Source organism: Tympanuchus pallidicinctus, unplaced genomic scaffold (genome assembly GCF_026119805.1).
Source record: "Tympanuchus pallidicinctus isolate F22 unplaced genomic scaffold, pur_lepc_1.0 scaffold1, whole genome shotgun sequence".
Taxonomy (NCBI): domain Eukaryota; kingdom Metazoa; phylum Chordata; class Aves; order Galliformes; family Phasianidae; genus Tympanuchus; species Tympanuchus pallidicinctus.
The window spans coordinates 93,699,187-93,712,012 of record NW_026294618.1 but is presented as its reverse complement, the minus strand read 5'-3'; the positions used below and the strand labels follow the sequence as shown (position 1 = coordinate 93,712,012).

The 12,826-nt window shown below is 47.7% G+C and overlaps 1 protein-coding gene across 7 annotated transcripts in view; it reads left to right on the top strand.

The window, feature by feature from the left end:
• Positions 1–12,826, top strand: part of TTBK1 (tau tubulin kinase 1) — a 99,646-nt gene extending 86,820 nt beyond the window's left edge. For all 7 annotated transcript variants that reach the window (XM_052676006.1, XM_052675967.1, XM_052675996.1 and 4 more), the window contains 2 exons: positions 3,910–5,492; positions 6,387–12,826. In XM_052676006.1, coding sequence (XP_052531966.1) covers positions 3,910–5,492; positions 6,387–6,813 — 2,010 coding nt within the window. In that variant the 3' untranslated portion in view covers positions 6,814–12,826. The remainder of the gene's footprint in view (positions 1–3,909; positions 5,493–6,386) is intronic.

The window sequence follows — 12,826 nt, the reverse complement described above, 5'->3', positions numbered from 1 at the left end:
AACCACGACAAACAGGCAATGAAATCAAAAAACAAAACAGAAAGCTGTGCAATGGATTTTGTGCCTTTTTTAAATCCATGTATGTTAATCCAGACAATCGGAAAAAAAGAGCTTGTATACTACCAAAACCTTATTAAAGAATCAAAGGCAGCACCTTGGTGACGGCTGGGTTTTTTGTTTGCTTTCTTGCTTTGTTTTTCTACTCCCTTTGCTTCCCAGCTATGGGAGGGTGTCCCCTGCTCAGCCTTGGGTAGGTATGTGGGAGCACAGGGCTGGGAGGTAGAGGAGCGATGGTAGAACTTACGGTCATTTGCTAATGTGATCACTGAAAACTTGCAGTGAGGTTGGATCTGGGGAAAAAAACCAAGGTCTTGTGACTGTTGAGGATAGTTTTCGTGAACTTTGGGAAGGCCACATGGGGAGTTGCGTTTAGGTAAGTTTAGGCTAGAACCAATTTCACTGTTTTACATCTGGTCATATCACAGAACAGGTTGCATCTGGCCCCATTTTGATGTGTTTAGAGCTCTGGCTTGACATTAACCAGCATCTGAACTGGCAAGGCTTAAGCGTGTACAATTTAACATCTACAAAGCCAGCAGAAAGCGTTTTGTACATGGCTCTCAGCTTTAACACTGGGCATTTCCCTCCAGCTAGCAGTGCATATGCAGTGTGCGGTATGCAGTAAGCCTCTCTACTCCTGATCTTCCACTATCTTCCCACATATTCTTTCCATTGGTACAACAGAGCAGAGAAGTTCTTCTCCAGCCTCTCAGGAACAGTGATAGAGAAAGTGAGCCTGCTGTAGTACAAAAGACACGTGGTATGTAACAGAGGACACTTTGAGGGCTTCAGAGTAGGAGCAGCATGTTCAGCAGCATGGCCATTGGTAGATGGCTGCTGATCACATCAGTTCAACAGTGAAGACAATCTCAGAGTGACGCCTTAGGACTGTCTTCCTTCTTAATAGCTACAAATGATGATAGTAGTTAAGAAAATATGTATTTGACCTAAGGCTCATCTTAGCGAAATTTCTTTTACTTACATTTGTGCATAACTTTTGTCTGTCATTTTTGGCATATTTACGCTCTTTGGATTTGCTCCACGATGAGCTTGCAGTGGCAAAATGACCACAGTCTCAGGCTTCTTTGAGGAATGAGTTCTGCCAGTGTTGGGGTAGGGTATGCCATAGATAGAATAGCCCAAGTCTCCCAGAGGTAGGTAGAAGCCAAACAATCACTGTTGCATCATGGCAATATCTGGGCAGGGAAATAGAAATACACAGAAACTGAAATGGCAGAAAGACAGTCCACATGCTGAATTCCACAAGGCATTTCTCCAGGCAGAGGTGGAGGTTAGTATCTGCAGCATGACTCACCAATAGCAAAAAATAACCAGAGCAGAAGAGAGAACTGTAATTTATATTATAGCAATGTCACTGTTATACCTTACTGCTTAGCAGTGAAACAAAAACGTGTATATACCATATGTATATATATGCCTCAAACAATCATCTCAAAAAAACCCAACCCTGCTGTCTTGCAAAAGAAAGAACAGTTAAAGAAAGAAGCACTTCATAAAACAGTACACCGTGTGCACGGCACACATTGGATATGCTAATGTTCCTGCAGAGCTGCTGAGATAATAGCTACAAGCAAAGGATGAGATGAATCTCAAAAGCTCTTAGGATGACTCAAGATTGAAAAAGTGGCAGTAGAGTACAGGACATCTTATTGGTAAGAAATGATAGCCAGAAGGGGACAGAGGTGTGTGATGAGCCACAGAGATCACTGGGTCACCAGACGAGATGCCAGGCTGCACCAGTAGCAAAAGGTCTCATGCCTGACTGGCCAACAGAGGAGCTTGGTGGCAGAATGGACTGCAGAGCATCTCTGGCCTATACAGGACGTGCGCTGCAGGACTGGATTCAGTTCCCCTTGACCAGAAAGCAGATGAGATGTCAGAAACTCCCAAGAGAGGACATTTGAAGTTTTACATATGCAAAGAGAAACCAGTGATCCTGTAACTGTACCATCAACCACAGCAGGGTGAGATAGAGCAGTGAGTGACCTGTGCAAGGCAAGACATTGAGCAGAGCTGTTATGTTAAGAGCCAGTCCCAAGGCTGGGGAAGTATGCCTGCTTGATCAGGATTCCAGGAATGAGGAGATTTCTACTATGTATGTATTTCTTGTGAAGACCAAATCCATCCAGCAGGACTGTTTTCCAGAAAGTTTTCCAGAGGAAAAGAGGGAGGAAGCCAAGTGGGTAATTTCCTTTGAAGAAGGTAGTAGGTCCATCCAAACAGTCAAAGCTTTACATCTGTCAGCCTGATACAAGAGATAGCACTCCGCAGTGAAAGCCCAAGTCTGGTTCTTACAAGACCATCCTCAGGGCCAGGCTCCTGCTTTAGGAAGAGATGAGAATAAACTTTGGAGGCCAAAGGCATTGTAGGAGCCAGCCTGTGTTTTAATTTATAAGACAGAAAGAAATATGAAGACAGTAGCAGGCAGACTTTGTCAATAAGAAAGGAGAAGTGAGGAGTAAGTTTCGCTGGGACCAAACAACCAAAACGCAATTGAACCCAGCAGTACTGAAGAATGAGTGCCATCTTCATCTCTGGAAAACAACCTATCACCATGTGTAATTGCTCAGAGCTACCCACGGTTCCATTTGAAATGTCCCTGTTGCATGTGAGCATAAGGATCTTATATGTTTCACACACCTAGCCACTGGCAGCTGTGTATCCCACACAGTTAAATGGGTGCTTGTTCAGTTGCATAGCCTGAACATCCTCTGATTCTCTCAAATGCCACTTGAAAAAGCAGATGTTTGCAGCCTTCCTGTTTGTGGTGAGGACTTCCCAAATGTAATGTGTTGTGTTATTGTCTGCTTGAGTTCACGGAGTGGCTTCAGTTTCCCAGCCCTCTTACCTGAATGGTGACATATGTATCTTATAAAAGATCCTTTCTGCAGAGTGTTACTCCTGTGGTTTTCACTTACAACCAGTTGCTGATAGAACTAAACTTTGATAGGCATTTCCTATTTATTTTGCCTCTTCTTGCTGTTCAGTCAAGTGTGTGTATGCGTGTGAAGCACTGCTTTTCTGCTGGCTTTATTTTCAGTCATTTCACAGACTGCTCCTTGTAGCCTTATGGACAGCCTGACCTCAACAGACTACAGCTTGAGAAACGCTGTCTCAGCCAACAGTTCCATCCTCCCCCTGCTTTTAATGATTGGATACACCAAAGTCTAATAGCAATACGGTATAAATCAGCATTCATGACTTACTTGCTGATCATTTCAGTGGAAGCAGAAGACTGTAGAAAACAGAACTAGAAGTTGCTGGAAATAAAACCAAAGCAGAAAAGAGTGGTGAATAATACAGCAAGAGGCACTGAAGATCTATAAAGGTTTTTGCTGTGGGACAAAGTTGGATGGTACTCTGAAGTGATTAGGAAATTGTCTACCTCAGAAGAGGCCTATAAGTGCTCTGTGGCCTGGGCATAAAAGAGAGTTGCTGAATGGTTCTAGTAAGGAAGGTATGAATATATAACTATACAGGTACTGACATAAATAGGTGATACTGAAGAAGACTGGGAGACATGAAAAAAATCCTCAAGAACTGCTTGCTAAAAGGGATTCTTTCAATACAGGTAAATAAATGCTAACGAAGGAACTCCTTCATCAAGATTTTTGCCTTTGTTGATCCGTGTCTTTATGATTCTATCTTTTCTAAGGTTGGTACTAATCTAATGGTTGAGGGATCACCACTCTAGTGTATATTTTGGAATCGTGATGGTTTAGATTTTTTCCACTGATGTTTCCCACTGCCTTTGATGCCAATGACTTCTGTGTCAGTGCTACGTCTGAATACTAACCTTTTCCTTCTGTCTCATTTGTCTTCTGGCAGGCATATACACTGAAGTCGTTTGAAATGAATGGTCTGCCCAAGGCAGTGCCTTTAAGTTTGCCTTATCAAGACTTCAGAAAAGACATGTTAGAGTACTGGGAAAAGGCTAAGTTATCCCAGCGGATAAAGAGAGTTGATTTCTCAAATGTTGTCTTGACTGCTCCTTGCAAACCCCTGGAGCCTTACCTGGAAATGAATGGCAAAGAGGAGGAGGAAGAGGACGAGGAAGAAGATGAAGATGAGGAAGAAGATGAAGAGGATGTGGAGGAGGAAGGGGATGAAATTGACATGCACAGTGGTTCCAGCAGTGATCTGAGTCAAAAAAGCACAGAGCGCAGCCAGGAGTGCGCACCATCCACTCTCCTGGCTGATGACCAGAAGGGATCCAAGGGTCGAGCTTCCATGGCTGATGGGGACTTGGAACTGGAGGAGGGCTCAAAAACACTGGTGCTGTTTTCACCAGGTGATCTGAAAAAATCTCCAGTGACCACAGACTTGCCTCCAGAAGTTGATCTGGGGACACTTGCTGCACTGACACCTCAGAGCGAACGGCCGCAGCCAATGGGTAGCCAACTAGACGTGTCTGAGCCAGGGACCCTGTCCTCAGTCCTTAAATCTGAACCAAAGCCTCCCGTGGCAGTGGCTACAGCTTCCTCCCCATTTACCAAAGTCGAGCGCACATTTGTTCACATAGCAGAAAAGACCCACCTAAATGTCATGTCTTCCAGCGGCCAGCTGATGAGGCATGAGGAATACTGCCCTCCGGGACAGTTTGAAGAGGTCATTATTGAAGAGGAGCTGGAAGACAATCTGGCGTTGGTAGAGAACGGAAGCATCCATTCGGGATTAGAAGGGGCAGAGACAGAGAGCTGTGCACTTTCTGCTAATCCCATTGAAACCACCTCAGAAACAGTGGGGGAGCAGCTGTCAGTCCCCAATGTAGCAAAGCCTCCTGAGGATAAAGCAGAGTCCTCTGACAATGTGGCACTCTCGCTGGATTTGGAAGAGTCTGCCAAGGTGGTCACGAGAGAGCCTGACGTTGAGAAGCCAGCATCGGTAGCGGAACACCTGAAGCCAGCAGAGACCCTCCCTGATGCTCCACAGCAGGGCCCCAGGAGACCTCTGGGCTCCAGGTATAGAAGTCGGATCCCCATTTTATTCTCTGAGGAGGACACTGGCTCAGATCTTTCAACTTCACTCTCAGCCAAAGAGAGGCTTTATAAGAGGGCAAAGCAACCTGATCTGGCTCGTTTAGTGATGGAGAAGAGACAAAACTGCCTCCTTAGGCTGGCTTCGGGGGCCTCCTCCTCAGCATCCTCCAGTGACGAGAGGCGGCGGGCTTCAGAAACCCTGTCAGCCACTGGTTCTGAGGAGGACACCCATGACTCTGATGACTCCATCCCAAGAAAGGCAGGGAAGAAAGCTGCCCTCCTGGGGAGAGAAGAGAAACTCATAAGCACAAGGAGTAGAATTCCTCGGCCCATCACACCTGTGAAAACACCGCTAGAGACAATGAAGTCTGAGAGCTCCACAGCCGTTGTGATGGCAGTGCTTTCCCAGCAGGATGCGGCTGTTGCCTACAGGTAAGCCCAAAACGCTGAGCAGTGCAAAGTTTGGACCTGTGAAGGAATCGCAGTGGGAGCTGCGCTCACCTCGCACTCCTTTACTCTTTGCCTGACTTGAATGTGCAGTCCATTCCCCTTTCTTATATTCACTTCAGATCACTTGTGTATAAAATTCCCACCTCTTTTGTGCTCTTTGGCTCAGTCTGGTCAAAAGGCCAACTCCTTTTTCATGTGTCCTGGCATTGAGACCTTCTTCCCTTCTATGAATTCTTTCATTTGGTCTGATCCCTGGCTCTCAATTCAGCAGCATGTTCACCAAGTCCTTGACTCTAAAGGGCCTAGCAATTGCAATTAGGCTTGCAAGGGCTGAAGCATCACAAGTTGTGACTGCATCAGCAGAAGAATTGGAGAGAGGGATGCGCATATATACAGGCAGTGTCAGTGACCTGGAGGAGTTTGAGCCACTTCCACACAGTCTAAATTCCTCACATATCCCTGTACTCTTTCAGATTCAGGTGAAGGGCCATGATCTCTATGAGCTATTTATCTTCCAGCGAAGTTATTCAGAGCCTAAATGATGCTCTAGTACTCAGACTGTGTTGCCTACCTTAAAAGAGGTTGCTGCATTCACAGTGCATGTTAAGAAGATTCCAAAGGAGTGTGCCTTGCTAAACCATGCCTGAATGTTGTCCCATAGGGTACTGGTGAATCAGGGAACACACTTACTGCTTAACAGCATTGTTATGGGATGACGCTGAGGCCACTACCCCAGCTTATTCATAATATAACTCCTGTCACATGATGCTAGAGATTCCTTGTAATTGTCCCAGCAGCACTGATGCCAGAGCTGCCAGGAGCCCAGAGTCTCCTGCAGTAATTCCTATTCATACGCCCTCTTTTCTTTCCCTGTAGGCTCCAGGCACAGAGAGCAGCTGCAAGTGTCCCAAACGACTACCGAGCAATGCAGATACAAAGCCGGCTTCCTCCTTCACCAAGTTCCACATCTCTTCCTCCACGAAGCAGCACACAGAGGTCCAGCTACGCATCCCCTCGGAGCCCTGTCCTTCCTTCCAAAACCCCCACTGCTTCCCCAAGAAGCCAGTTGTTGCCTCGGAGGGAAAACCCTTCTCCCTGCAGGCAGCATAAGCCAGGGACTGCTCTCCAGCGAGTTCCACCTTCCCCCCGACCTCAGCCCCAGGCTCAGGCCCTGGGACCAACAGGAGACTCCCTGCCCTCTCCCGGCACGGCCAAAAAACGGCAAAGAGGAAAAACCCAGACTCAGAGTCCAGCAACCAAAGGAAAGCAGGTGTCCCTGGAAAGTAAGGCAGCTGCCAGATAATGACCTTCTGCCAACCCACAGACTGGGTAACTTCTGCATATAGTATACACTTGAGATGCTGCAGCACAGCCTTCCATGCCGGAACCACGAGTGTATAGCAGTAGCTGTACTTCAATGCTTCACTCACTCTCACCCCACACAGTTGTGATCAGCTCCCACAGGCCTGAGAGCCTCTGAGCCACAGAGCCTTCTTCGAGGGAAACATCCAGTCCGCAGCTCACGCTTGCTAATGCACAGCGACCCTGGCAGCCTGCCTAGTGCCTGACCCCCTACTCCCCAGGCAATCCCCTCTCTCTGTTGGCAATACCTGTCGCCAATACTGACCCTGGCTTTGGAAAGAGGAGTGGAAGTGTTGAGAGCCTGCTGGGGAGGAAGGCTCCTGTCCTGCAGGCAGCCCTTGCTCTCTCTTTGCTGGGAAAACACCAGCCCTGGCTGCCAACGGCTGAGTGTTGGCTCCTCTCCTGCAACCTGTGTTAGTGAGGGCTTGTCACCAGCCCAGCTCAGAGTGATGGGTGTGTTGTCATGCGCTGAGAAAAGGGCAGGAGAGGGCTGGAGGAGCTTTGCTCTCCTTTTTCCACAAGGGCCTCTGCAGGCAGGAGTGGGGCAAAGGCTGCCCTTGTAGATGCTCCTGCCTGCTCCAGGGTGTCCTGCAGAGCTGTTTCAGCAGCCGCTTGTGGGGCAGGTATTGAGTTGAAAGTAGGGATGTATGGGCAGCTTGCTGGGAAATCCAGAGCACTAGCATGTGCTGTGGAAGGGAGCACTCTGCAGCCACTTCTGTCTCAGATACTGAACTGTGACCTGTGGAAACCACATCTTCTGACATGGGTGGTTCCTCTCAGCCTGAGTGTGGTTGGTGCCACAGTTCTGTAGGCCACCCAAACACAGCTCCATCCTGAAGATGTGAATAGTCACTGGATGCCTTCAGCTCGGGTGCCCCCTGCACCTAAATTCCTTGTGCTTTATTGTCACGTTCTTGGTGTTTGTGAATTTTGGCACTGTCGTTGAAGGTTCCCTTACTCAGCAGGAGGGAAGTAATTATCCTGTAGTATACTCTAAAGCTGCTGCTTTGCAAGGAGAGTTTTGCTGGTATGCTGTGGGTATCCTGTGCATTTCTCATCGGGATATCGGGTTTGTGTCCTTCTCGTGCTCAGCTCTTCCACACATTGCCTAACAACCAACAATGTGAACACAAAAGCAAGGGCTGTGCTCTTAAATAATATTACCAAAACGTAAGCTTAGCTCTCACTTAGCACGCCAACTTTTTAGCTACCCAGTTAATTAGGGTGGTTTGAAAATTCAAGCCAGGAGGACTGATAATTGCCAGAGCCTGATAAGATCTTGAAATGGTCACAAATTCTTCCCTGCATTGCACAGGGGGAAACAATATAGACCCAAATCCTTGGGGCTTCATGCCACTGTCACACCTAAAAGAAGTTTTGCATAAGGCAGAACAAAACAATGGCTGCTCTGCCCACCCAACTCCTGCAGCTGCAACTAGCAGCTTCAGAAAAGATTTGCAGACAAAAAAGCTTGATGGAAGAATCCTATGGTAGTAACTGACTCATTCGAATGTATTTACAGTCAAATTCATGGTCATCCAGTCCAAGGAATCCCAACTTTCTGTTTCAGAGTGGTTCTACAGGAACGTGCATGGATCATGAGAGCTGTGACGGAGTGGCAGGGAGAACAGGATACTCCTGGGACATCAGAACAGGGAAATGTCTGAAAACAAGTGATGGGACTTACCTCTCTACACAACAGTTCCAGTGTTGACAATGCTAGGAACTTATTTCATACAGTTCAAAACGTTTGGTGTTTTCCTTAAAAGTCACTCACCCTTGTAGAGTAAGCAGAGCTTCTCATCCGAGAACAAATCCCAGCTCTCATATTTGCAGAGGGGCACTGAGAATTCCACGCTCAGGTTGTGGTTTGAGGGACTGAGATGACTTAACCAATGATGACAGTGGTCCCTCCAACTTGCAGTCCCCTCCCGTATCCTAGGGCAGCTGTTCAGTAAGGTGGCTGGAGATAGGGATCCAGTGTGACAACAAGTGCTCTGGTTTGCTGGGTTAGTTTTCATCTGTTCATCCATCAGGTTCAGCATTTGATCACACAAATGCTTCTGCCAAAAGTGGAGGAAAGAGTAGATAGTAAATTCTACTACTTCTTCTGCGGGCACAATGACTTCATGTGAGTTTGGAGTCTGGTCCAACTGCAGCCTAAATATGTCCTGAGAGTTTTGAAACTAGAAAACAAAATAAACCCAAATACACAGATTCTTTCTGGAAATATAAATGGTAATGGCACTCCTATTAATTTGTCAGCAGACTGTTCATTTTAGAGTGCTTAGATAATAAGATTTTGACAGTGAAGCCATTACCAGATACTTTATCCAGGTCTTACATGCACATGCCAAAAAGGCATCGAAGGAGCAGGAAACGAGTGCTATGGGGCTATTTGCAGGATTAGCAAACCCATTTTGTCATGGGAGGCCAGTGAAGCACAATTATTGTATTTGTTCAAGAGAAAGTTTAAATTAGAATTGTCCATGGCCCAGCTGTACCATGTCAAAAAGGAATCTGAAAGAAGAATGCCAGTGAATGATTTCCAGCATGGGAGACAGCAGCCTGTCTCCATGTTGTGTGATAGGGCTGGGCTGATGCTGCAGCTGGATCTGTAGTACTGTCCTGCACTGTCTATCCTGAGTCATCAGGTCCATTGGCACTGAGAGCTGTCTGGCTGCAGCAGGGTTGAAAGCCAGAGCAGGAGCTGCTGGCTGCTGCCACTGACAGGCTCCCAAGGTTGTTCCTGCACAGCCTGGCTGTCCCCGTGTGTCCCACAGGCTTGGAGCTCCAGACCTGTCCCCTTTCCCAGTGGCAAATGATGCTGTGATGTTACAGGTAAAATGCTTCACATTGCCTCTTACTGTCCTTCACTGTACTATTTTTTACTGAGATTATTTTTTACAGGAGCTTCAGTGCTGAGTTCATTCAGTCAAGTGATTAAAATAATTTGCTCATTTGCTAAATTTGGCAGTGCAAAGAGTCAGGCTTCGTGCAAGCACTGCTCAGCAGCCACTAAATGTCAGTATGTTATCAACATTATTCTCAACCAAATCCAAAACACGACACCACACCAGCCACTACAAAGGGAGCTAACTGTACCCCAGCCCAAACCAGGACACTTGCTTTCTGTTCCAGGTGTTGGCAGGGACACTCTGGAAAGCTTCTGCCATACAAAAGCTGCTCTGGGTCTGTTTACTCTGATTTTCAAAGTTCTGCCCTTCAGAAGTGAGCATGACCCCAGGGACTGCTGTCACTTGGGGCTGCTTGGTTCTCTGGAGAGGAGAGTTTGCTGGTGATACTTCCCATGAAAAGAGTCCTTCAAAAGGGGCTGGGAACTGTGGGTCTCTCATCCTGTTCTCTGCCCCACAAGCCAGGAGCGCATCTGTCATAGTCGGGTCAAATGCAGCAGATCATGTTTGAGGGGTTGTTCTGTTAGGGCAGATGGCTGATACAAGATGATGTGGCTAGGGGTGGGTCTGAAGGATAGTTCTCAGCACCAAGCTAATATGACAGTGGATTGTATGAGCAAAAAGAGCACTAGGGACTGTCAAGAGAGTGTCACGGAAGGGCACAGACGCGTGGCTGGAGACACTAAGCTGGCTTTGGTTGGCGGCACGGACACTGGCTTGTCTTGGTGCAAAAGGTGTTTCAGTGACAGACATTTTTGGGTCGTGCTTGGGGTTTGCAAGAGGCAGGACACTTGGCTTGTCCTTTCTAAGTAGAGAGTATTACTATATATATATATATATATAAATTATAAGAATATAATATAAGTAGTGCCCATTATATATTGTGGCTAAAGGTTGAAAAGGATCCTGCAGCCTTCAGAGAGGCACTGTGTGTCCCTGCTGTGTCCAGGGCTGTCCCTGTGCCGTGGGTGCAGATGGAGGAGCAGGGTACCACCACTGAAGCACACGGGAGCTGTGAGGCTCTGCTCACCAGGGGCCAACACACAGTGGTGTGGGTGGCCATCCGAGCTGTCATAACCATCTTGTGTGGCATTGATCTGGGTCTGGAGACTGAGTGGTGGCCTTTCATTAACAGAAGCGTGGTTTACTTGGGGTAACAGTGTCTTTGGTGTTACTCCTTTCCAACACAGAGCTATTTTCTCAGTGTAAATCTCTGTAATAAGATGGTTCCGCATCTGCTTACAGCCTGAACAGCTCCAGCAGTAGCTCAGTGGCCCCTTAGCACACTTCTTTCTTCCCTGTACAATTTACTGTCTCATGGCATGATCCCACCACTATCCCACGTGCAAGGACACGGATGTCCACTGGAGGCCTTGCTCCATGCATCCACAAACTGCAGTCAAATGAATCTTGCAAACACAATAAAAGTCCCGTTGTGGATCTGATGAGTTTGGTTTCCAACGAGCTTCTTCTGGCTTCACTGCAATGTGCCCATGCTTGATCTGCTGCATTCACAAAGCATGTGGAGACCACCTGGGCACCTGTGATCACGTCTGTTTCCCAGCAGCTGCACACAAGAGGAGAGCTTGGGTTTCTGCTCAGGTCCTTTTCTCTTCTGTGTGCTGTGTCACCAACAGCAGGGTGGGTGCCCACGTGCTCCCTGCTTGCTGGCTCCAGGGTCCTCTGCAGAACCCCAAATGGCTTTTTGCTCTCCCTCAGCCTCTTGCTGACCACTGAAGGGCTGGGACTGTGCTAGCAGGAAAGCAGAACCAGCTGACATTCAGATAAGTTGACAGCATCTGCATGAGCTTTGGGTCTTGCATCTTTGTGATGCTAGAAAACAGCCCTGGTTCCAGGCTGCGCTGGTCCATGGTCTCAGGCACAGCCAGGACACTACGAAGTGGCAGCAATTTGCACACTACAGCTCTCCCATCCCCTCATTTGTAGCTTCCCTCCTCTAGTAAATCTGGTCTGCAGTCACTCTATGACCCCTGCAGATCAGTCCCTCCCCGTCTGGGTCTTCGTAGCTGTCCTGGATGTCTGCACAACTCAAGGAACACCTGGCCCCTTTGCAGGCTGCTGCTCTGGGATATGAGGAGCATTTCCCCTTCTATTTCTGGAGCTGCAAATGTCTGCAGAGGAGGCTTAAGGCAGACATTGATGCCTTCTGTGCTAAAAGGAGGAAGGGAGCTACCATGGCAGATCCACTGGGTTCCTGGCAGGGACTGTGGTGTGAGCACATCCTCCCTATAACTCCTGAACCAGAATGAGCAGAAGGCTTGAGATTTCAGCTTGCCTCACCTCTACCCCAGCTGCAAGGAGGAGGCAGGGGCTGGTGGCACTCGGGGACATGGCTGCAAAGGCAGAGGCTCCCAGACTGGCATCTGCAGGTGGTGTGAAGAGCTCTGCAGGGCATGGGGTTAGGCAAGGAGTCCGCATTTTAAACCAGCCCATGCATGAGAACCGGTGTGAGGGACACTGCTGTCCTGTGCAACCTGGGCTGCTGCTTCTCCGGACAGGAATTGGAGCTGAAAATACAGATAATTTTGTAAATCTCCTTTTAACACATTAGCATGGGACTCTACACTCAGACATCACAGCTGGCACACCGACGTTGATTTCCTTCACCTCCAACACAGTCCGACAAAGCCTTTTGGCCCAGAGACAGGACTCTTGCTCTTTGGTACTGTCTGGGAACGTGACTGGGTCCCAAGGCTGAACCTCTACATATCTCCTTTGCATTCTTTAGGAAAGCAGCTCGAGAATGTTTACACACTGCAAACAGAATGTACAACTCTGACCAGGAACCACAATCCGGTTCAACTGCATGGCAAATTTCTTGGCCATCGAATCAGGCATGCATCACAGAGGCCCCGTCTGTGTACAGATCCACCTGGCATTGCTCATACCTTCAGATCACGTCTTAAAAAGAATATACGATGATGCCATTTCTTGTTCATACCAGACACAGTTGTCATTAGATTTATTATTAACGGGGGGATTCTTGATCATGCCATTAAAAGCCTGTCTACCTTTTCA